Raw genomic sequence first — 25,707 nt, 5'->3', positions numbered from 1 at the left:
CCCCCCTTTTTCTACAGTTTCAAGGTTTTCTCCGCTTTGAATACAGATCGGACTTTTATTTCTGCAATTTATATTCGCCCTCCCATAAGGATGCTTTGTGCCAAATTTGGTTGAAATTGGATAAGCGGTTTTAGAGAAGAAGTTCAAAATGTAAAAAGTTTACAGACGGACAGACAGACGGACAGACGGACGGACGGACAGACGGACGGACGGACGGACGACGGACAAAAAGTGATCAGAATAGCTCACTTGAGCTTTCAGCTCAGGTGAGCTAACAAAAAGCACATACCTTTAAAGTGGACGGAATACTTACAAATCAGTCTTCAATCAAATTTTAAATTTAAAAAAAAAAATATTTAGACGTCCTTTAAACTAAGCTCCTAGCTCCTATAGTCGACATTCCTATTAAGATCATAATGAAAAATAGTGCAGATTCAGACAAATCTATTGAGATAATATGTTCATCAGGTATCAATCTAGGGGCCTATAAGTGAAATTTTCTAACAAAAGTTTTTTCTGTTTCTTAAAGTACTGGGGTATATTAAGTAAGTACATGTAATACATGTATTCAGTATTATCCACCCATCACAAAACATTATAGGTTGTAATGTTACATTTTATGCATGTATAACTTCAAACTGAGGCGGGTAGCTGAGTATAACCAACTCATAATTCTCAGTCCACTAATTCTTGACATGTACACCACTACAATCTGGACTTCATAAAAAGTGACAATATAAACATGTAAAATCAATACAAATCCATGTTTGCTGAACATTTAGAAATCTACAGTACTTTTTTTCTTCTTGTCATTCATCCCATATCATCAAATAAAAAAATCAATTTTGTTGTTGTTTCAACATGTCATGAGTACACATCAAACTTCACCAATAAAGGATTTCTCATTTTCTAATGATACTGTATATAGGTACTAGAATTATGCAGTTGTAACAATTATTACAATCAGGATTCATAAAACTTGTTTGTTTTTAGTTGGTTGCATAAGAAACGAAAAACTAAACAAAAATACATGTATTCAAAAGCCAGTGAGCATGTTTACAAAACAGCTGTTAAACTAATTTTACAGATATCAATACAACTAACATTATACAAAAAAAATCTCCAAACACCTTTAATTCATCTTTAAACATTCTCAGCATGTAAAAAATAAGCTATTCTAGTTTTCAAAAGACAGATCTTTTTTTTATTATCAAACTTCCAATGAAATAGAACACACTTTTGAAAACACACATCACAATAAAAAGTTGATGCCTGTTCAAAGTTTCAGGTAGTGGAATGTTAAAATTAACACACAAACTCTCATTTTTATAACAGATCAAGCATTTATAACAAAGTCTAATTTCGGAATATATACCAACACACAAATATGCACATAAAAGTATCAAACTGACAAATATAAATTAAGGATAAATTGCACATCTTTTTATGAATGAACTTTGCAGCATGAAAAAAAAAAATCAAAACAGCACTTCATTTAGAAAAAAAAAGAGCAGTTGTTGCTGAATTCAGTTAGCAGAATTGATCTTTGAATTGTGATACACTTGTTTCTTTAAAGCAATATGAGCTGCAATTTTCATGCTGGAATTTTTTTTTTTTTTTTTACAAAAATATTATTTTATACTAAAATGACAAAAAATATCATGATTTTAAAATTTCTGTTAGCCTTATTTTGTGGGAGAACCCGTCAAGAAGCCTTAATAGAAGCAAATTTGAATTATTGTAGTCCTGTACAAAAATTGAACTGCTATATATTCCTTAGAAGAGAAATCTTTCTACTGACAAAAATTAATGATTTTTCCAAATCTTATTTATCATAAAAGTTCAAGTTTACACGCAGACTTAGCATACTAGCAGGGTTTTAAAGCAAAATAAAATTCTAAAAAATACAGCTCATATTGCTTTAAGGGGTTTGATATACATTGCTTTGCACTATTCTATTTGTAAATAAATAAATACTATCTATCTCATAAAAAAAATAAATTTGGCAAAAAAATCTATATCAAATATGTACATTCAAGCATTACCTGTCATGCAATGAAAAGATAAATTATAATGCCAATTCCAAGCAATGTTGAAGGTAAAAGATAAAGAGAGGCATCAAATGTTGTTAAAAATTAGATATTATTTTTGCTAGTATACGTTGGTGTTTTCAACCCATGCATTATCTGTGTGTACATCTTTGTTTCCATGTAAATCTACAAATGTCTACTTCATTGAAAATGTTCTCATCTGTGGTTATTCCTTCTGTTTTTGGGGATGAAACAGGTGCCATTGTATCTTGAACACTAGTTTTACTAGTTTACTCTGCATCATCAACCTTCTCATACCTGTAAACATAAAATTTCAACATCTAAAATATCTCCCCATTTTAATTCTTCATTACTAATAAGTGTTCTGTCACAAGCATTAAACTTCTTAAAACCACCTTGAATTCATAGTATCTCCTTTATCCCCTTTCCCCAAGCTCTGGGGTGCACAATTTTAAAAGGACTTTCTTAAAAACTTCAGACCCCCTTTTACAAGTTGAAGGTTGGTAACTTCCATGTGCAACTCTCCACAGCCCACAATTGCTACCACTTACTTTGACAGCCTCTTTCTGAGTTCTTTAAGTTGGTCATTTTTCTTCACTAACATCTGCTTCAAGTTTTTAAATGGGTTGGTTTGGCTAACTTTCTTTTCTAGTTCCTAATAAAACACATATTTATGGCTAAAAAGCAAATCACACTGCATCAATTTACAGGAAAATCAGAGATTTTGAATTCTGATTAGGTATTCTAGTATTCATATTAGCTCTCATACCTTTTCTGCCATTTCTAACATTTCTTTGATTCTAAGCAACTCATGTTTTGTAGAAACTAAATCTTTCTCCATTGAATTTGATGAGTTGGCACTGCTTCTCTTGGTCTACAACATCAATAAATATTTGAACTATCTATGCTTTCTTCTTGAATTATAATTTCAAAATTCAAGACGCTTTGGCTTCACACAATTAGGATAGCATTACCTACCCCAAGTTGATACCTAGTAAGAATTTTATCAGCATTATCAAATTAATACCAAAAAAATTCACAAATAAATTTTAAGTCCATCTTTCAGCATTTACAAATACAACAGAATGTTGTAAAGTATAGAAACCAATTCATTATTAAAACCATGCATGAGGAAGCTACTTGGTAACTAGTTAACATTAAGCAGCAAAACATTTCACAGATGAGAAAGTATGAAATGACATTGTTTCTCTTAATTTTTTTTAGAGTAAGCAGTTAGCGCCAACAAAATTGTAAACAAACAACAGCAATTTTGTCAATCATATTTACCGATGTCTGAGTATTCAAAACAAAATATACAGTTAGTTAATTTATTTACACTTCTTTCACATGATTTCATCATTAATGAACTATAGATATAACATTATTCTCTTACAAGTAATTATAGAGAAAAAACCCTCAGTACTTACAGAATCAAGATCTGACTCAAGTGAAGCCAATTTTTTCCTGAGATCGTTCACCTCTCCATCATTCTAAAAAAATCGATTTCAAAAATGACACAATCATCATTTTTAATCTGATAATTTGCAGAGTAACCAGATTATACAATGTATCCATGCTATGAAAGAATGCACATGCGAGTACCTGATTAGAACCGCCAGCAACTGAGGAAGCAGCTGCACTAACAGCTACCTGTAAAAGAAAAAATTCATTTTTATTTTTCATTATAGATCTTGATTATAGTTACATCTGGTCTACACTATGTTAAAACTACCAGGGTAAAAGATTCCTTAGTTCCATTTATCAAACATTGTGGTGACTTACTGATCCTCCTAAAGATTTGACCTGCTTTTCTAGCTGTATTCTTTGCTCAGAGAGTTTGAGATTTTCTTTTTCTAATTCTTCAATTTTCTAAAACAGGAAAGAAAATTCACCATGTTAATCAAATTAAATTGATAGATACATAATGCAGTTTCTCAAGAGAAGAAGGAAGTGGAAACATGAACACACCATGTGTAATAACGCTGCCCCTCCTGATTCATTAATGGGAGCCAACTTCATTTTCCTCAGTACACTGTTGAAATCTGTATCTCTTGTTGTCCCAGCAAACTCCCTCTCCTCAAAGTCTGCTATTGTTTCTATCAATTCTCTACAAATCAACGAGATTTAGGTAACTTTGATTTGTGACACAAAACTAAATCTCTACATCAAAAGACCTAAAATATTGGCAGTAAATTCTAGTTTCTGATTGACTAGGCTGTTTTTTTTCCACAAGTAAAAGATTAATTTAACAATAGAAACATGATTGAAGCCCAATTCCCATTCCCTCTCCTTCTGTAAATCTTGCTTGCTACTCTGTGTTAACAGTTGATCTTTGGAAATATGCGCAAAAGAATCAAGTACATTTCTTGTCAGTTTTCATAGGAATCACAAATCTGAGTACATGTACATTTTTCAAACTTTAAAAAACAGCAGGTAAAACACAAAATTTTTTCTTATTCTTATAATTTCTTATTTTACCTAATTACTAATATTCTGAGATATCGGCCTGTAGTTTAAGATGCCACTTCTTTGCCTGCTGAAACATCTGAGATAGAGGAAGAAACCACAACTACTGAACTAATTTTACCTATTTTCTAATTCTGAGATATCAGCCTGTAGTTTGAGATGCCACTTCTCTGCTTGCTGAAACATCTGCCTGAGCAGTAGAACATTGGTGTAAGCTGTGTTGTCTAACTCCCCCTCCACTTCTCCTCTCACAACAGACAGCAAACCATCCAACATCTCTGTCACCTCATCTATCGTGTAGGTCGTTTCATCCAATCTGTTCATTAAACAAGTACAATACCAATAATATATAAAACAAATACATCTTGTCTGGTAAATTGTGAAAGAGAAACATTACTTAATAAAACCTTTGGAATACACTTTTACCAGTTTGTGTGTGTGTGTAAAATTTAAAAAAAAATCAATAGATGGACAATTTAATTGGTGCATATGATGTTGAAAAACCACCTGCTACTTTTCAGTTCCTCAAAACACATTTCAACAGCTCTCAACCTCTGGCCTCTTTGGTAACGAGAAAACCTCATGTAGTTCACTACTTGAGCCTGATGGTGCTCATTAACTCCAAGCTTCGACTGAAATAGAAATGTAAACAGATCAATTTTGTTTCCTTACAATAAATATAATTTTCACAACTTTGTTTCAAGTGTTTGATTTTGAAACAACTTATTTTTCTTTGCATACATGATATTACCCTATGATTTGTCCTTGTTCAATTGACACAATCAGAAATCTAGTGTATTTTTGAACATTTGTGCTAATACTGTGTGCAAAAAAAACTCAATATAGTTTAGCAAACAATTTAGTTTAGTAGGATGCTATGCTGTCAGTAATTCAACTTTATCACAGGGTTGGGTAGGATGTAGAAAGAATAATCTTACAGTGACCAGGCTACGCTCAGGTCACAGTAAGAATTCATCACAAAAACTGTCACTGTAGCAGCCGCAAAGCGGATCTGCTTCACATCAATTTTAAGTCTGTTAAAAGTAATCTGCAGGGGAAAAACACATTTTTATTCATTACAAATCTTTTTGAACATGCATATATAGTTAAATCCACAAAATATCCATTTATTAATGGGTCATACCCAGGCATTTTGTTAATATACACATTTGAATTTGCCTGCCATTTTATCGGAAATTGCACTTGGAATGTCTCGGATTTTATCATTTACATGGCGACCGTAAACGGCGAACTTTCAAATGTGATGTTAATTAAAAGTGGCAGTGATTTCGTTGCAAAAACAGTTAATATGGAAAAATGGGATTATAAAAGAGCAACATAGTAGGTATTTGAAACCAAATCCAATCATAAGAAAATTTAGGCAAGATACAGAGCAATATATTTTTTGTATTTGCTACGAAGCGAGTATATGGTACGAATTCTATTGTTAAACTGGGTCTGTAGGACATCTGTGTTTATAGCAATAACATTCCGTCTAGGTAGAATGGCATGTACAATGTAAGGAACTTTACATAGTATTATATTTATTATTGTCTATATATAAGAATTCATTCAATTACTTGAATCAGAATGGATGATACACAGTCATCATAGTAACTAATCCGAGATTCCTCTGACTCTAACCCCCGCTTTTATATTGTGACATGCGTCACAATATAAAAGCGGGGGTTAGAGTCGGGGGAATCTCGGATTACATAAGTAACATGCAAATAAAAATGAGGGATTTTGGCACCAGAGGAGTCTTTGTTATGCTATTTTGAATGTAAAATGAACCTAACATTTTGTTTCTGCCTTATAAGAATGTAGAAAATAAATAATCTTACAGCAAAGGTTGCCACTAACATCTTTACAATAAATTTACAGGAATTGAAATTGGGAGTCCTTTCCATAGATCATAGAACTAAATTAAATTTTAACGTATATTCGAAAAAACATTCAGTCACTAACCCAGTTTGCGAATGGTTGTAACCTAAAAGGTTAATAATCCTTTGCCAAAAAAGAAGAAGAGGTTGCATGGAAGTTTTTATGAGAATTTCGAGGAAATTCGAAAGATATGATATCGCAAAATAAAGTCTCTTGGGTACAAAACTTATAATTCATTGGTATATTTTCATAATGTATAAATAACTAATGGAAGAAATTACCATTTTGATTTAATCCGCGCCGCCAATCTTATCTAAAGCTGTGGGAAAAGTGTAAACAGCGTCACTGTCGACAGGAACCCCAAATCGAGGTTGTAAAAAAGATAACTCGTGCTGCGATTGCTCAATCGCACCTTTCCGACAATCAGATAAACAGCCTCGGAAGAAACCACAAAGGTCCAAAGGGTTAAATTGTTCGATTTAATACTAAACATAATTATCCTATTTGAAATTTGTAACTTTCTATTACCTGGGTTTTTCATGAAAGGGTCGGGGGATACGAAGATAGTCCTGACATTATTAATTCTGAAATTTCTATAGTCAAGTTTAGTGGGAAAGTTTATAAACTTACTATATTGTGGTTTTTTTTTCTTTCCAAATTATTGGGGGTAGGTCCTCTCTCTCTCTCTCTCTCTCTCTCTCTCTCTCTCTCTCTCTCTCTCTCTCTCTCTCTCTCTCTCTCTCTCTTCCAAAAACGATGCTACGTGCTGCATGTTTTTATTTCTGCGATGATTCCATAAAGTATTGTTAAAATGAATATGCTTCACTCTTAAACATGAATTTTTAAACAATGAGATGTTTCTTTTTGCACAACCACAGGCCATATGAGAGAGGATCGAAGACAATATGACGCGGTTTGCAATTGAGTTTTAAGGGAGATTTTTTAAAAACAAAAACCTTTTGAGGGTGTTCGATTGTTGTGCACGATAATTATATCATTTTACAACTGATGCAAAAGAAACATTTTAACTACAAATATGCGGAAGGATAAAATTTGTAAGTATTAGTAATTTAGTATTAATGCCGATGTAACAGCATTGGTGAATTTTATTTTGGAAGAAGGGGGGGGGGGGGTCCAAGAAAATTGAGTTATTCCCCTTATAAATAATATTTGCTGACCCTGAAAAGAAGGATATTTTTTTTCTTGAAAATGAACCCCCCCCCCCCCCCATACCGCATCAAAACGGTTGGACCAAAAAACAAGTTTACTGTTGCTTATATAATAAATAAAAACTTTTTCCACAGGATATAAACCTATAATATATGATTTTAGCTTTCCCAAACCAAGCAAACCCACTCTGGATACGTTATCAAACGACGCGCATTTATCTATTATATACTCTGAGACTAAACACTTACGCACCGGGCCCTTCGTTTTTGGAATAAAACTTCAATCTATTACGATGTGGATACACTGTTACTTTAGACACAAAAACATATACCCGTGTTAACAAATTTTGATTTGTATAAACTGTTATCGATAAATTATAAATTATAAATAAACTGATTAATTAAAAAGCAAAATTGGAGTTACAATCTGCAACATTAATCTTGAATTATCTATAAAAAAAATTGTGATCTTACTAAGTATTTTTATTATTTGTAGATTACTATCAAAATGACGGGACATGTGTTCCTACGGTTCTGTAATTTTCTAAAGAAGGAAGTGATTTTCCGTTTGTATCCGCATGTCGCTATTTTAGACTTTTTAGACAGGTCACCGCGAAAGCGAAAAAATGGCGGCTCAGGGTATGTGAAAGCATGGCAATATATTGTTATGTCTATATTTTGTCTACCAAACATGTTTCCCGTTGTATATTGAAACTTAAAATCTTTCTAACCATAATTTGCATGAGAAATGAAAGCGATTTGTTCACGTGAACAATTGTTAAAGCACGTCAACATACGCCATGTGGAACGACCCAATGGCAATGGGGACGTACCATCGAACATTGCATTTGTTTATTCCGAATTCGATGAAAGTGTTGTTTACATGAATGTGCTGTGATTTCTCAATTCTGACTTAGTCACTATGTTACCTCTACCCCTTTTCTGTCCTCATCTGTAAATAACGTCATTTTATTATGCATGCTGATAAGGTAATCCTCTTGTATAGACACAACTATCAGCTATGTTCACAACAACAATACATATGTGTTATTTAATTGGACAATTTATCAAAATAAGTAATAATTTACTTTTTAACTCAAGTCATAGTATGAATTACTTTGAAGAAATCTGGCAATATTGCAGTGCCCAAGAAAATTGCAAACATTTGTTTTTAACATTTAACAGGTTGGGACCAATTGCCCAAATGGGATATTATAGCCCGTTTGCGGTACATAGAATTACCGAAATACCTGCGATTTACCAAAATACCCGGTGAAAACACTGAATAACCCCTCAAAAACACCAAAATGCCCATTATTATGCCAAAAAGAGTGAATGTCTAGTATTTTATATAGATAGTTATTGTATATAAAGTTAATTTTTTTAATAAATGTATATTATAATACTTGAACTTGTGTTATATACGTGTGCAAGAGGAAGAAGCAATTCTGATAGGAATTACGTCTTTAAAATAGTTGCTATTTTTATAGTTGCTTCCACTCTATATGCATTTTTGATGATAAACTGTTATTTTTAATTCTTAGTTATTTTATTCTTGGAATAAAATTTCACACAGGGTCTCTATTCGAGTGAAAAGCAATTGATGCAAGAGTTATTGTTCTTAACCCAATGTCTACATATGTTAAAAATGGCTATTTATGTCAAAATACTTACATTATCAAACTGAAAATTGGGGAAATACATTTAAACACTTAGATTTAAACTATCATGTTAAATATTTGTGCTCAAATGGGGCATTTTGGTGTTTTTGAAGGGCATTTCGGTAAATTCCGGGTATTTCGGTAATTCTAGTTACCCGCCCGTTTGGGAATCTTAAATGCATCCCTGATATCTGTATGTTGATTGAATAGATTTTAACTTGAATGATATCAAGCTCTTTCTAAAGATAAATATGCACTAAATTATGAGATATGTATATGAACAAGGCTTTGATTAAAGAATTATTTAGAAAGTACAATTTAGTTAATGAGAGTTCCTCCTTATAATCCAGGGAAGAAGAAGATGAAAGGGAAGACGATAAATCTGACAGAGTTTCTGTCAGATGAAAAAGGGGGAAGCCCAGCCCCAACATACTCATCTAATAAAATCGATTGGGCAGCAGAGATGGATTCTAATGATTTAGAAGGTTTGTATTAAACTAACTTATTAAAATTATTATTGATTTTGATAAAAGATACACTTGCTTAGGTCTTAACGTTGTTACTTTCTCCATTTAATAAGTTTTATGGTCAAAGCTTAAATGTGTTTGGAAAAACTAATAATCTGCTATTTGCCATATCTAAATGTTTAATTTCAAATGCTCTCTTTTATGCTTTTTGGTAATGCATTATTACCAAAAAGCATAAAAGAGAGCATTTGAAATTAAATATAGAGACTTTAGAAAATCTATATGAAATATCATTAAACTAAAGTCTTCATATGCATGTTGGTCTTCAAAGCAGCACAGGATTTTCTTCAGCCAAAGTGCCAATACCAACTTGTAAGTTGTATGTATGGGCCCAAGGGTTAACATTAACATGAACATTATTTAAATGAGAAAAATGTTCAGTCGGCGTTTAGACAAGTGCTTTACAAATCAATGTTCAACTGCATGTCTAGAAATATGAATATCTATTCATGTACTACATAAAAAAGAAATGATATTATTGTTGAAAACATAGCTTCATTTCCTGAAAATGAAGTTAACCTGACATGTTGATGAATACATCATCCTTTTGTTGACTTATCATGAACGCTAGCCACCTTGAATATTGAAAAGGATTAATTTTTTAAATGAAATTATTTTGCAGACTTGGATTTAGACTTGCAGCGATCAATGATTGACAGATCCAAGTTACCCACTGCCCCCAAGGCTGCCCGAGGGCCCGACGTAGATCTCGGTCGAATTCCAAACCAACCGCCATACACAGCATTCATTGGAAATCTGCCCTATGAAGCTACAGAGGATCTCATAGAAAATTTTTTCAAAAATTTAAAGGTTCCTATCTTTTTCCAACTTTTGTTCTCAAAAAAAAAAAAAACATATGAAGGATTATACATACCATGAAAAGCAATTAAATTAATATAACTGTGCTGTCAAAATCTTAACTTCCCAGCAGAAAAAAAAATGAAATTTTGTGATGAATCTGAATATGAACAATGAGTTTATATATTTTGATATCTTGATTGTAGGTGGTCAATGTTAGACTACCAACTGACCAAGGGAGGCTAAGAGGGTTTGGATATGTAGAGTTTGAGGACAGGCAATCACTGATTGATGCCTTGGGTTTAAATGATGAGGTAAAATCTGATGATGTGAATGTCAACTTAATTGTATTGTGTGTGCCAGTAAGCATTGAATTATGGAAAATATTGCCACTTTTTTTTTAAATTAAACAAGATTATCATGATTGTAGAACATGGGAGGAAGGAAGATGCGTGTTGATCTAGCAGGACAGAATCAAAATGGTAAGACTTTGGAAAAGATAACGTTGAATATCTCAAAATCTTAGGAGATTTTGTAGACAAAAACAAAAATGTAGTTGGTTGTTTGAATCTTTGTTTTTTCTCTTAAAGAAAATCAGAAGAGCGGATTCGGAGATAGAAGAAACGAGGGGCCAGACAGAACTGACTCCGATTGGAGAAGAGGACCCCCTCCCGAATCAGGTACTTATATCATCCATTGTTAGTTGTTTAAATTTCTTCAACTATATGTTCTTGTTTTTGATCCAAGATGAAAAATGAGGAAAAAAATATTCTGTTAATTTTTCAGATTTTGATAGAAATGACAGGCGTGGTGGCGGAAGTGATAGATGGGGAGGAGGAAGAGGATTTGAGGATAGGGGTTCCAGGGGGTATGATAGGGACGAAAGAGGTCCATCAAGGGGGTTTGACAGAGATGATAGGGGCCCATCAAGGGGCTTTGACAGAGATGATAGAGGCCCCTCAAGGGGTTTTGACAGAGATGACAGAGGCCCTTCAAGGGGTTTTGACAGAGATGAAAGAGGCCCATCAAGGGGTTTTGATAGAGATGATAGGGGACCTAGAGGCTATGATCGAGGAGACAGAGGATTTGACCGCGATAGAGGTGGCTTTGATAGAAGCGGTGGTCCACGAGATGACTGGAATTCTAGAAGAGATTTTGATGACCGAGGCCCATCCAGAGGTTTTGACAGAGATGGTGGGAGGGGATACAGAGACCGGGGCTTTGAGAGTGGAGGAGACAGAGGATATGATAGAAGGTCCAGGGATCGGTATGATGATAGAGGTACAGCATATCTTGGTATTTTTGACAATGTTATGTTATCATCCAACATTTTAAGTTGAATAAAATTCTTTGTAATATACGAAATAATTAATGCTTTCAGATAGAGGCTATGGATCTGGTTTTAGAAGAGATGACAGAAGAGATGATGGCTATGACAGACCTAGGTGGCATTTATTTTATGTTAAACTACTTTTTTTTTGTTAAAGTCAATTTATGTACTTTATATATATTATTGAATCTTGATGTAATCAACAGGTCAGACAGACCAAGAAGTCCAGAGGGTGGTCGAGGTATGTAGACTTGCCCACTTCTTGTGAAACTTTGAGGATTAGTCCTCTTATTATTTTATTGATGACAAATTGACAGTAGAAATTATTTGGTTCTGTTTTAAAATCATCTACTCAATATATGATATGCTAAAAATGAAAAAGATGATGCTGGCATATAGATAGTACAATTTACATCCACATAATTGATGTTATTAGATGTACAGTAAGCATACACAGATCATCTTATCTTTAAAAATTTGATTCTGTAACAATACATAAAAAAAATTGTCATCCTGTATTTTGAAAAGATGCACCAGTTGAGCGACCAAGGTTAAACCTTCAACCAAGAACCAAACCTGTAGAAAATGAAGGTCCCAAGAATCCTGGCGGTGCCCCTGAAAAGAAAGCCTCCATCTTTGGAGCGGCCAAACCAGTAGATACGGCGGCAAGGGAGAGAGAGATAGAGGAAAGATTGGCAAAACAGAGATTGGAAGAGTCCAAGAGGGCAGAGGAGGAGAAGGAAAATAGAAATGTGTAAGAACCCTTTGTAGGGCTGGAAGTGCAGCTCTTGTTAGGCATTTAAAAAATCAGTTTCGGGGCTACAGTTCTGAGGCTATGACTCGTAGACAAAAGGGTTTGGGGAGGGGGGGGGGGTATGTTATTATTGTATTAGTAATCTGATGTGAAAAGAGTAATTAATAAAGGTAATAGTACTTGTGTTTGACAAGTCCAAAATCGATATCAAGGTCAGGACTCAAAATGTCGATTTTGCACAACTTTGATTTGCCGGTAAAATGCCGTTCCATGCAGCTGAAATTATGGAATAATTATTTGAAAAAATGAGCCTGTTGTCAAAATTGAAATATGAATAAAATGTAAGATAATTGATTAAGTATTATTTTTATTTAAGTGGTGGTCGGAGTGGTAGACCTCGTCAAGATAGTGAGAATTCTCAAGATGGGAATAGACGAGACTCATTTGAAGGCAGCAGGCGAGAGCGAAGACTCAGCAGCAATAGCTCGAGTAAAGGAGGCCGATCAGGTAAGTTGGAATGATTTAGAAGAAAAATGCTTCATGAAGAGGTTAATAGAAATGAAAAGTTAATATTGGGAGATAGTGTTACCCAGCTGCCCAACAGAATTCTTGAAGACATAGCTTGAACAAAAGTTTGATATTGTGAGAAATTGGATATATAAATTAAAGAAAATTTGAATTATATATTATGGTAATGTTATAGGTCCTTCCCATGGGCGACCCAGAAAAGACAGTGAAAAATCCAACCACTCCCAGGAAGTTTTCTCCGGTGGGGAGGAGGGTAAGGATGAGCCCAAGAGTCCACTCTCACCTGTGCACAGAGAGGATCCTGTCAAGCTTGTGCCAGCCCCACCACCTCCAGTCAATGCCTGGAACAAGAGGAAAGTAGAGACTGCCCAGAAACCAGGCAACCCAGGTGATGGAAAGTCACCACCACAGAGCAATTCCCAAGTCCCTGCCAAGAGTGAAACTAAGTCAAATCCTACATCTGCAGTATGTATAGCATTTTGGAGAGTTATTGAAAGTTTGACATGTTTTAACTGTGGCATGGGGACTATTGTTTGTCTGTTCACCTGTCTGTTTATTTGTTCACAATAAGACCTTAACAGACATAATACATGTAGTACATGTATTAGGTTGAATGAATCTGGAGATGGTCATAGGGCTAACTCTCTTTTAACATGTTTAACTACATTTAAACTTGACTTTAGTTAACATACACCAACATGGCATTTAAATGTCATTGATTCCTGACTGTTGACTACTGTGATTTTAAAGGTATTTGTTGAACACAAATTTTCATTGATTTTGTTTAATCAATCCACAAAATTAAAAAAAAAAAAAATGTGACTGCAAATTATATTGATGGACCATTGTCCATGAATATATGTATCTTACAAATATTTTTTAAAAAAAAACCAGTTTGGATAACCTGTAAACAGTGAAGTATAATGAAAAATTTGTTCAATATTTTATTGATGGAATTTACAATATGATTATCAATAATGCAGAGAAATTATCAATGAATTGGTCAACTGATAAAATACAAACCCATATTGTAAATAAAGTGCTAGGTGCATTTGACTATTGTACTGGCAATACAATATTCATAACGATAATTATTGTATACACCAGGAACCTCCAGCTACCAATGCTTGGGCAAAGGGTAAACCAGCAGACCTTAGGTCGTCTGAATCTGCTTGGAATAACTTGCCTCCCAAAGGTAAATCAGGTGAGGTGTATCTGTACACTCAGACTGGCTGTACAGCGAAACCTGTCCTACTTACTTAACCCAGGATGTCTGTGGAATCATTAATACTTCTAGAGGGACCAATATTTAATAATACCCTTACTCTTAACCTTGAACATTGGAATCACCGATCCACCCCCCACCCCCACACCCCACCCTCACCTATAACCAAATATGGACACTGGGTTTTAATATACATACTTGATTGATGATTTATTTTATGAAATCATCACTCCAGTAAACCTGTCACAATAAAGTAGTAAGTTTAACGATTTGTCACTCTTGAATATAAATGATTCCACAGGAATCCAATACACTCCCGGCACTCTTTGAGTTCCAAACATCTTAGTTTTCGGTAATGGTCATTCATTGACAACTTGTTCGTCCTGACTGCAGTACCCCTCCCAGTGCCAGCAGACAATGCAGGTTTCACTTAAATGTGCTGTGTGTCGAGCTGTTTGTGGATTTTTGTGTGATGTGTAAATTTAATCGTCTGATCTGTTGTTCTATTTTAAAATTGCCGTTTTCTGTTATAGAGGAAAGAGGGGGATTTCCCGGTGAAGGCAGGGGAGGATCGAGTCGAGGCGGGAGAGGGCGAGGGACACCAACTCGTGGACGAGGGGGAAAACAGAAGTATGTACTCAACTCCTTGTGATTAACTCAGAACCCTTAAAACTCTGTAGTATATGTTTCTGTGTTGTGTAGAAATAGTTTAAACAAATTATAGAGGGTGTAAAATCTAGAAGAATTTTTTTGGATGAATGATAAAGATGTAAAGTTCAGGGTTTACAATGAGTGACTTTGTACATGTACCTGAAGTTCTGAACTTTACATAACCACCATAGCTTGTTATAAATTTGTATGAGTATATACTTCACAATGACATCTGTTTTACTTGAAATGTAATTGCATGTGTCTGTACCTAATTGTAATATTTGTGACTATTGATTTCATGTGCGCACTTTTATACATGTCTGTACTTGATAATTTTAGAGTTCCAAGGGAGAAACCAATCCCCAAATCTATAGATGAAATGCCCAAATTTGAGGAAAAGGAGAAAAAGGTAAACTTTACTTTTCAAAAGTTTTGTGGGCCAACTCAGAAATTTCTTTGTTTTGTAAACATTTTTTATTTTTAATTCAACAAGGAAGCAAACTTCTTTAGCTATTTAAGGTCTAAAACATGCTACTAATTATGAACATTTCATTACACAAGTGTAAAGAAATAACATTGTATTGAGAATTGGACAAGAATTATGGAGATAGTTGAGTTAGCACGCTGTCATTTATACACTTACGCTTTACTGACTGCAGGTTTCTGATAATGTAGAGTCTACAGTATATTAAAGTAAATATAGACTCCATATACATTGGGTAAAGTTAAAAAATAAAAAAAATCATTAAGTATAAGGTAAATTTATGATTGCATGTTTAATTATTTTTCTTGATTTTTTCTAAGGTTTGGACTGACGCCAATAAATTTGCAGGCCTTATAAGTGATGAAGATGTTGAAAATGAAGATTAGGAGAGAGATGGTTATTCTCTCATGAGCCTTTTTAATGCAGAACTGGTGAATGATTCAGCAGTTTTATTTATTGATTTTAAATTTTGAAATGATTGACATTACATATTGTCCTGGGCAATTAATTTGAAATAAAGCAGAGGTTCACAATGTATTGACAAGTTTATTAATATTTGTAATAAAATTTATTACATATGTAACAACAGATCCAATGGACTGTTATGTGAAAGTTGGAAGTTCTCTGTTACAGAATTGTGAAGGATCATTAAATACATGACTTGCATTTAATTCAATTCTTTAAAGCACCTAATGACAATCTCAATTCTCTACAGCTTATTAAAACTTTCTTAAATATGTGACAACCACTAGATTATTTTGTACAATTTGTGATTTTGAGGTTCATTTTGAATTCAGTGGTAAAATTGTTTTGCATTATATTTTTTCTGTTAAATGTATACACCATTTGCTTCCATTGTATATAATTTGCAAAGGTAATAGAGGAATAGCTGAATCAAATGTTTCATCTGAAGATTATTTAATGAGTGGATAATTTTCTGCTCAGAAAGATGATAAAATACAGTGTGCAATATGTTTTGAACATTTTGTGCAGTTTTAGTTAATCATGTTTAGATAATGTGAATTATGGATTACAAAGATAATTCTAATTATTTAATTGGTACATTGTGTATTCATTAAGTAAAACAGTAACGAGCCTGTTGTTTGTAGTTTCATTAAAAAAAATTACATATCAATCTTGATCCAATAATAACACAATGTATCTGAGACAATGAACTAGAACCATTCACTTTGATTTATTATGTGCCAGTATACAAAGGGGTCCAGAATAGTAACTGAATTATTATACAGTTATACAGAGATGGTAAATCTCCTTGTAGAGAGCTCCATACAGTAACACTAATGTTAAGAGTTTGTTGTCTCCTTGATTTATGTATGATTAGAATTCTTGATAAACCAGCATTTATAGATATATTAAAAGACTATTTTATCACCAGGTAAATCTCTATCATTTATTTCCTCTTCTTATTTAATGTGTTTTTATCATATGCTTGTGTGCTACTTTCTTCACTATTATAATGGACATACTGTAAGATGGATATTCTGCCTGTCCATTATTGTAAATATAAATCGATGCATCTCCTGTTATTGCTGGGTATTACAAGTGAACGTATGAATGCGTGAGAAATAAATAAACATTTCTCATTCCTTTTGTGTTAATGTTGTATTATTAATGGCCCTGATTTGTTGAGCAAGGTTTACACATGATATATAAATGTAATAATGTATATAATACTTTTACAGGAAGTCTTAGTTATGATAAAGTCCCGAGAACCACGGTAATTAGTCGTGTTTATTAGAAATAAATTGAAATTGGGTGTGTTCAGTTTATACATTGAATTGACTCCTCGACAATATTTTATGTGTAATACTGTAAAGTGGGATTGGGATCAGGATTCGCCCTCTCCCTACATATTTGATATTTAAAATCGTAGCTGCTACGTATAGCGGCTACGCTGTTGAACGGTAAGCTAACCTACCCACTACGTAGATATTCGAATCCTAAACATTTTATGCCAAACATGAAATTTATTTATTTAGTGATATGTTGTTCACCCTATAAGTTAAAATGAATATTTCCCCCTTGAAATTAACAAATGATGTGAATGTAATTAGTCTATCCACCGATCTAGCGGTCCGTTCAACAGACCTAGATATCTACGACCTAGAGGCTAGGCTAGCTGCTACGATCTTGAACGCAGCCCAGGCATTGTGCAGTGTGTACATTTATTGACCCCGACTCTAGCTTTGTATACATAGGTTCTCGTTTGTCTATGTATGCAGGGAAATTATTAATTGAAAAGTTCCTGTTTCATTTAATTTTAAAATGCTCATATCAAATGAACAGCTATATATATATGCAACTTATTTTGAATGCGATGGACTCTTAGTGCAGTTTATTTTAAAAATAAACAAAGTACAAATAATCTTTTCAAAACTTAAATCAAATCTTAAAAAGAAGGCAATGATTGGTGGCCGGAAGAAGAAGGGTGCTTTTTGTGAGAGGTCTGCAAATGGCTATTCACACATCACGGATCACACAGTAGTGTACATAACAGGTTCTTTGTTCTGTCCGTTCTGCTGTTACATGTAATAATTCCTACCAATCATTTCAAATAACTATGCTTTTAAGTTATTATTATGAAATACTGTATCAATGAAACGTTTGCTGGGGGAAATGTTCGCGAGACTTACGATTACCAAAGTTTCTAAATTTTTTTTACCTTTGGAAAACTTTAAAAAAAGCAAATGCATTAGACTGCGGAGAACTTTCTATACATTGTTTTTAATTATTTTCAACTATAACAAATAAATACCTTGATATTGAGTATCTATATTCACATTGTTTATAAGAATGTTGAAGTCAATATATTAATGAAGTTATATAACACATTTGAAAAAAAAAATAAATTCATTATTTACTGAGTACTGACGTAAGAACAAAAAAAACTGTAATAAAAAAAATTTAATAATACCCCAACTCAAAGATGTTTATAATGCTTCACGGGGGAAATTTACACCAGATTTACACTAGTTTTGTATTGGTCTTTTTTTTTTAAAGATATATAATTCTTTTTGTCCTAAAGAATTATCTAGTTAAAGAATCGATGTATATATAATCTTGGAATTTTTAATGAATTTTTAAAACATTTTCTAGCTATGCATGTGTCATTGTACAGAGCTGAAGGATGCATCACTGATGTGAAGTCTAATAATGATGACGCGGTCTTTGGCCCTATTAAAACTAGCAATTAGCCTCTTTGATCCCTTTTCAGCATTTTCAAATATTCACATGGCTACTCAACACAATATAGCTATTGATCCAAATCAAGCCCATTGTTAGCACTTTAAGGAATACGTACTTTTTTGTGTTTATTTTGTGGTTATACTAGAAGAAAAAGAAAAACAACCACGAAAAATCTCGTTTTATATTCATATTTGCATTTCTAAGGTAACGAGTAAGGGTTTGTTATTATTATTATTTTTTTTATAATACTTAACATATATTTTGATTTTTTATAAGCGGTGAAAATTATAGTAAGTATTTTTGTCGGGGTTACGACCCCTCCTTCAAAAAAAAAAAAAGATACAGCAAATAGGTTCAAGAGTCTCTTCCCGAAATACACGTATACATCTTAAAACATGATGAATGAATCCAGAAAAATTAATCATAGTATTTTGTTGTCATATAAACGAGTTAATTTGAAAAACAGCTCTCCGGGAAAGTCCGAACGAAAGTTATAGGCAAGCGGCACATTGAGTATGACGCAAAAGAGAATACGCGGGAAAACTTCGAAAGATATTCTAAAAAAAAAATGTTTTCTTTCAATACATCCGTTGTTCCCCTTTGGCCTCAAGGCGATTCAAACAACCAGTTTATTTATTATATCAGTGGAGGATATATTGTAATATATTTCTTGATATTCTTCATTTCTTACGTATCCAGGAGAAGAGAGGTAACGTAAACTTTGTTCTTAAAAAAACATTGGTAATGACTAATGTTTACTGAAAACTATCAGACAGTGATCTTTTTATAGCAATGATTTGTGTTGAAAGAAACAGTTTTAAATCAAATCTTAGACCCATATGCGAATGAATACTTTAATTAGATCATTTGATTTTAGCCAAGCGTTGTAGTCATTCCACCAAATGAAAGTTTCCAAGATGAGCATTTGCTTCACAAGTACCTTTTAAAAATCAAGACTTCAACAAGCAAAGGTTTGAATACAATAAGTTTACAAATAGTATGCTTAAATTATACTGCAAGCTTTCTGCATTTGTGGTTGATTAAAATTGTAAAAATATCTGTTTTGAGAGAAAATGATAATATGTGAAAAGAAACTTATCATAATTTTTGGTACAGTCATGCATGCTATAGTATGCTGTCTCCTGACCTCCATTCCAGTACTATAGCCTACTTTTATTTTTGCAGTTTTATTTAATCATGCTTGATTTCTTGAAAACTATTAAATTTGAAATTTATACATTAATTTAAGAAACACAAAGAAATTGGTTATCAATGTGCATCACCTACCAGTAACCTAGAGTCTAGAGCAATATTGCACTTAATTTAACCTTTTTGCACTTGCATTGCAAATGTTGTTTTTTGGTTGTTTTTTACACATTTGACTTGTATTTTTTTTTTTTAAGTATAATTTACTTCAAATGTTGTTTTAATTATACTTTGTAATTTTTGGTTCCTGTTTTTTAGGTAGCAGCTGTCATTCCTTAGCAAGAATTTACATTCAGATGGTTGGGAGGAACAGCTCCAGTCCCTATTTTCCAGTGGATGTGTTCTACTCGGGAAGGTTTCTCTTTCAAAGAGGTTGTACTGACATCTTCTTATTCAAAGTTGTAGGTAATCAAGAATTTTATTGACACTTTCTCTCTAATGTAAATCTAGACTGACCATTTTGTCATGGGTGACTCATCCTTAAAATGTATAAACCTCTGGGTCTTTATTAATGTACACAAAAACTCTGATTTACAGCCAGAGTAGAAAACACACAACCAATATTATACATATATGCTCTATTGTACGAATTGTTTTGTAGATTACCTTGGTGAAATTGATGTTCTGAACTTTCTTATTGTCAAAAGCAAAGAAAGTTCATGGTAAGGCATTCAGGCAAAACACCTTTTGTCTTTTACCACATTTACTTAGATATCTTAATTCAAAAATTTAAATTGAATGCTGGTATCAATTAATGTAACATTTTCCTGGACTTTTGTCATCAAAATAAGTGTTGAAATACTTTACAGTATGCAAATATCTTCTACAAAGTCAGAGTCTACAATGACAGTATGTTGCAAAATTTTGTTAATTTTTTAACCGATGGGAAGAAGCAAAAGGCTACAGTTTTACTTGATCCAGATATGAAGAAGCTAAAGACTGTATTTTCACTGGATGTTGGTTTAATTTATTTTAAGGAAACCTGTAGATGTGACTGCAATGCATGTTGCGAGTGGAAGGAGTTGGAAAGTCTGTCATAAAATTACAGACATAGATTCCCGTGTTGTAGAAGATGGCCAAAGTGAAGATCAGAAACAAAGGTTCATCAAATATTTTCTCTGACACAAAATTTGCTCATTTAAGAGGTTATGATATGTATTAAACAAATGTTAAGTCAAATATCTTGTGTGATACCTGTTATTTTGATAGTATAATTACTTCGATTTGATATGCGTAGAATTAAAATCATATTTATAAATTTACAAAAACATATCCATTACAGATCTACAGCTTACAAATGTTTTCTCCTCAATTCTCAGCTATATGAAAATCAATGAAAAATGTTTGCCATTTTCATCTTACATATCAAATAATCTTTTAACTCTCTCTGATTTCAGAGGTGCTATAGGACAATATGTGCAATGGGTGCTGAAGTATCACACATGGCTATCCTCCATGAACACCCCTATTAGATATGGTGCATACACCACCAGGATACATGTTTTGTTTCTGTTTTGGTGTCTGTCTGTTCAGGCTTTGTGTGTACTTGAAATCTATTGTGTGTCACCTCATCAAGGTAGCAATCAACTGCCATACGCCATCTTTCAATCCAGTGTGGCTACATCTTTCCTAATGCTACTGCTGGGGTCCATAAAGTTTCTTCTACATGAAGTAAAATCGGGATCCAAACAGTTTAGAAAACTTCCCAGATTTAAAAGTATTCTGGAAAAGGAAACAATAGGAAGCAAAGAGGTCTTGAACATAAACATCTCAAAGAAGTCTGAGCCATTATATCTAAAAAGTGAAGTGTCTTTGAAAAGTGAAAATGTTGAGACTAATGAACCAGTAAATGAAGTCATTCAAGGAACTGACAGGTTCATCTCAGTCATTTCTATGAGCAGGTCTTTCTTATCAATCCCTGGATTTGAAGACCAAAGTTTTTTATCGATTGACAGTAAATCAAGCAGCACAGTTTTCCATGATGTAAATGCTTCAAGTGATAAAGTAGTTACTGTTGCTTCATCAAAAAGACATTCAAGTCAACAAGGAAATTTGCTGAGTAAAATCTCCATTGCCTGGAAATCGAACAGCAAATTGGATAAGCACATATCACAATCAGTTGAAGTTTTCAAGATAGCTTCATCAGAAAAGGACTTCAGACATTTTGCACAAAATTTGATAACATATGTAAGGAAAGCATTCCAAGATGGTGTAACAAGTATACTGAAAAAGAAATACAAGAAATCAGTGAATTTGATACAAAGATGCATAGAAATTCTTTATTCAAATATTGAAGATGGGATCTCCTGTCTTGATTTCAAGATGGAGTCTATGAAAAAGGGTAAATTCTTAATTCACATGATAAATATACATAATATCAAAAAGTATATATTAGTAGTTAACCTCAAGTTTTTCTAATTCAATATGAATAATATACTTCAAATTAAGCGTAAAAAGTTGAAAGGTCTAAATAGTACATCAGCATCTGTTACCGGGTAATTCCAAAAAAATTATTATTATTTTTTTACAGAACTAAAGGTTTCTCCTAACCAAGTTCAACAGAGAAGAGTCATTCTGAACATGATCAAGCATGTAGTGGACAGAACCACTGCTAATCCTTCTCTTACTGCAGGGGAAAGTCTGATGATATGTCATGAACTTTTCTGTTACTTTAGTATGTTTTTTCCCTATGTTAATTCTAAACAGGGAGGGGGGGGGTGATGCAATTGAAATCATGTACTGAATAGCAGGAAATTTTCTCTTATTCTATTTTTGCCTTGTTTAGCCTCATTGTCAAGGCAAATTTAAAATGGGGCTACTTGAAGACTTTAAGGTATTTCTTTGACAATAACTGTGTTCACTGTACAGGTACTTGAAATGAACTTGAAATTGGGTGAAATCTTTGAAAGCAATGAGAAGACAAAATAACATGGGGCAAAAATAACAGTGTTTACAAAAATGTTTATTGCAATATAAAAGTCATCTTTTTTATAAAATCTCTAGGGATTTTGGACAATGTAGAACTGTATAAGGATATGATGAGTGAACTGCAGCATCCAGGTTTGATTTTTAACTTTCCTTGAATAATTTCTCAATATTTTAATAAGCATTGCATGCTAAAATTACATTTGCAAATACTTTTGCAGCTACCGGTAATTTTGCTTTGTTTTACAGTTGAGCACATGGACCAACTTTTGGAGCACTTTGTTTTCAAAGTAATCCTGGGTTGCTGCGAGACAGTTTATCAGACACCGGTGCGTCTACATGGAACTCTCTGTTTGACTGAAGGAAACAACTCCTTGTCCAGTATTATCCAAAGTGTCATGGAAGGAGACATTGCAAGGGATCATGCTGTGTACAGCTTTAGTTGTGACATCATTGAAAATGCAGAGATGGAGGTCACTTTAGAGCATCAGTTTGCTGAGAACGTCTACCTAGAATTCACTATCAAGCAGGCCATATTGAATGAGCTTAGGAGTATCTGCCATAGTGGGGTCCTTCTTCACGATGATGAGACAAACTTGCAAGAAGTTAGGTCAAGTCTGTATAGGAAATGGCGAAGGGAAGGCCTACAGCCAAAGCTAGACAACAGGGCACAGCTTGCTGAAGTTCTCCTCCTGCAGTATGTGAAGAATTTGAATGAGGCTGGATTGTTGAAGGGAAGTGACATTTTACAGAATACCAACGATTTTCATTACCTGCAGCATATGCTGGGGAGAATTCTGGCCATAGAAGTACAGAAGAACCTAAAGTTTACTGCCATGTCATTTGTTTCAAAATATGAGAATCGGCAAGATTTTGAAAGTGACATAGAGGTTCAGGTATTATGAATAACTTGATCGACTGAATTATATACCCCCTCTCTAAAGCAGAGGGGTGTACTGTTTTACCCTTATGTGACTATCCGTAACAAATTTCTGTCACATTTTTCTCAGCAACTATAATTTGCAGATGCCTGAAATTTTAACACATGTTAAAAGCATGGGGGTATCTCTAATGAGCAATGGCTCACAAATATCTTGTTTAAATTTGATTTTTTCCCATGTAATTCAATGTTTTCATTCATTTTGTAAATACATGTACTGACTTCTTTGACCTACTGTAGATGAACAGGGCAGCCATGTCAATGGGCAGAGTTTTATCAACCTTGACCAGCAGAGTGATATATGAAGAGATTTTGCATCAAAGAGCTCAAAACGTTGTTAACAACATTCTTCAGGAGTTGGAGCATGATGTAAAGTTACACAGGGCGATGCAGGTACCCATACTCTTTTGTTGAATTTGACATTCTTGTCCAAGTCATATTATTAATAAAAAAGAAATTTCTACAGTAGGAGTTTTTTGAAATTGTACAAACTAATACTTTATTGTATAATTTTTTTAGGAAATTAGTTGCATTGAAGTTGAAAGTGACGACTCATTAACAGATACAGAGATTCAAGACCTAAGGGAAGGTATGGGAGAAAAATATGCTTCTAGAATTTTTTTATTTGATGATCTTAAGCTTACCAGATACTGTGATTTCCTTATTTTTCGTGAGTACTTAATTCTGCAATTCAAAAGTTTTGCATCAAATAGGAGAATGTAAAATCATGAACTTCGAATTTTTATCATAGTTTCAATTAGAACTGTTTTAAAAATAAAAGTGGGAATTCAAAAAAAAAAACCCACAAGTCTTACTTCTCAAAATTTTACACGGAAATTAATTCCTTGTGTTTAAGTAGGAATTTACAGAAAATTGATATTTCATGTGATGGAGTAGGATTATCATTTTTCAAGATTTGGTTCCAATGAAGTGTTTCCTGAAGTATGTCATGGTGGAAAAAATGGAGAATCTACACAGGGGATTGCCTGCATCATTCATCAACAAACGCTGGAATTTCCACAAACAATTCACCACACAGGCCTATGAAACTCTGACTGAGGCGGCACTTATACTTGATGAAGATTCTGTCGACAAATCACTTAAACCAAAACTTCTGTATGAACTGGAATGGGACATGACTGGAGAGAACAGGAAGTGGTTGCCAGGGTCGTTAATGCGTTTGTTTGCATTGTTCCTGTTTACATCCACCATGTTCAGTGTGGTGTACGTGGCGTTAACTGCCGCACAACTGACAGTGGATCAGGTCACCGAGTGGTTCGCTTGTCTGCTAGTGTCGCTCGCTCTCTATGGATTGGTCTGGGAGGTCCTACTCTCAATCAGTGTAGGAAAAATTCAAGAACGTCTTAATTGATATTAGTTTTCAAATTGAAGATTTGCATGCATTAGGATATAAGTATTGGTTGTTAGATGTACATAGGGAAATTAGATACATTGTACTTAATTTTTTGTTACAAATACTGTTTAAATAGATATTGTACTGGTATTCCTAAGAAGATGATTCCTATGTATATGGATTCCTTTTAGTTTAGAATACACTGATTGTTCAATACTAAACTATTTTCAATTCAAATTTTTAGTTGAGTTAAGGTTTCTTACTCCTCTTATTATCAAGGATTTTATGAACACTATGTCACATAATTAATATGATATTTGGCCTTAGGCCAAAATAAAATTATTGTTTGGAATTGCCTCTCGTCTCATTGAAATACCTACCCCCACCCCTGCTGATAAAATTTGATTAGCTAAAAATAATTTAAAGAGGTTTTTTTATATGGAAATTTTTATTTTTTAACTATTTTTTATTAGCTCACCTGAACCGAAGGTTCAAGTGAGCTTTTCTGATCACCCGTTGTCCGTCGTCCGTCCGTCTGTCTGTCTGT

The 25,707-nt window shown here is 33.5% G+C and overlaps 2 protein-coding genes across 3 annotated transcripts; one reads left to right on the top strand and one right to left on the bottom strand.

Moving 5' to 3' along the window:
• Positions 1-347: 347 nt before the first annotated feature.
• On the bottom strand, positions 348-6,819 carry LOC128181720 (leucine zipper transcription factor-like protein 1). 2 transcript variants are annotated; one of them, XM_052850231.1, is made up of 10 exons: positions 6,683-6,819; positions 5,025-5,149; positions 4,639-4,833; positions 4,020-4,158; positions 3,834-3,920; positions 3,654-3,701; positions 3,479-3,541; positions 2,821-2,925; positions 2,603-2,706; positions 348-2,348 (listed from the first exon to the last, which is right to left on the bottom strand). In XM_052850231.1, the coding sequence occupies exons 1-10, from the start codon at positions 6,683-6,685 to the stop codon at positions 2,321-2,323; spliced, it is 897 nt and encodes a 298-aa protein (XP_052706191.1). In that variant the 5' UTR covers positions 6,686-6,819; the 3' UTR covers positions 348-2,320. The 2 variants fall into 2 exon arrangements, with proteins under 2 accessions (XP_052706191.1, XP_052706200.1); XM_052850240.1 differs by lacking the exons at positions 348-2,348; positions 2,603-2,706; positions 2,821-2,925 and adding an exon at positions 2,936-3,344.
• A 1,247-nt stretch (positions 6,820-8,066) lies between these two features.
• On the top strand, positions 8,067-25,251 carry LOC128181736 (uncharacterized). Its single transcript, XM_052850251.1, has 28 exons — positions 8,067-8,209; positions 9,582-9,716; positions 10,381-10,568; positions 10,763-10,870; positions 10,987-11,038; positions 11,147-11,236; positions 11,343-11,837; positions 11,938-12,001; positions 12,093-12,127; positions 12,415-12,640; positions 13,017-13,147; positions 13,344-13,633; positions 14,276-14,372; positions 14,927-15,023; positions 15,384-15,453; positions 17,232-17,266; positions 17,604-17,694; positions 19,613-19,706; positions 20,200-20,346; positions 20,543-20,603; positions 20,919-21,041; positions 21,339-22,282; positions 22,472-22,615; positions 22,945-23,001; positions 23,116-23,762; positions 24,047-24,199; positions 24,326-24,395; positions 24,721-25,251. The coding sequence occupies exons 1-28, from the start codon at positions 8,197-8,199 to the stop codon at positions 25,176-25,178; spliced, it is 5,115 nt and encodes a 1,704-aa protein (XP_052706211.1). The 5' UTR covers positions 8,067-8,196; the 3' UTR covers positions 25,179-25,251.
• Positions 25,252-25,707: the final 456 nt, after the last annotated feature.

The sequence above is a fragment of the Crassostrea angulata genome, chromosome 1, assembly GCF_025612915.1.
Source record: "Crassostrea angulata isolate pt1a10 chromosome 1, ASM2561291v2, whole genome shotgun sequence".
NCBI classification, from domain to species: domain Eukaryota; kingdom Metazoa; phylum Mollusca; class Bivalvia; order Ostreida; family Ostreidae; genus Magallana; species Magallana angulata.
This window is presented reverse-complemented; position numbering and strand designations above follow the sequence as displayed.

Bases quoted from the DNA above. Each gene is read 5' to 3' on its own strand.
- LOC128181720 (XM_052850231.1), bottom strand. The intron at 3,542-3,653 runs GTACTCGCATGT...CGATTTTTTTAG, and splicing joins TTGCTGGCGGTTCTAATCAG to AATGATGGAGAGGTGAACGA. The intron at 2,926-3,478 runs GTAAGTACTGAG...TTGATGTTGTAG, and splicing joins TTGAGTCAGATCTTGATTCT to ACCAAGAGAAGCAGTGCCAA.
- LOC128181736 (XM_052850251.1), top strand. The intron at 13,634-14,275 runs GTATGTATAGCA...TGTATACACCAG, and splicing joins AGTCAAATCCTACATCTGCA to GAACCTCCAGCTACCAATGC. The intron at 22,616-22,944 runs GTATGTTTTTTC...TAAAATCTCTAG, and splicing joins TGAACTTTTCTGTTACTTTA to GGATTTTGGACAATGTAGAA.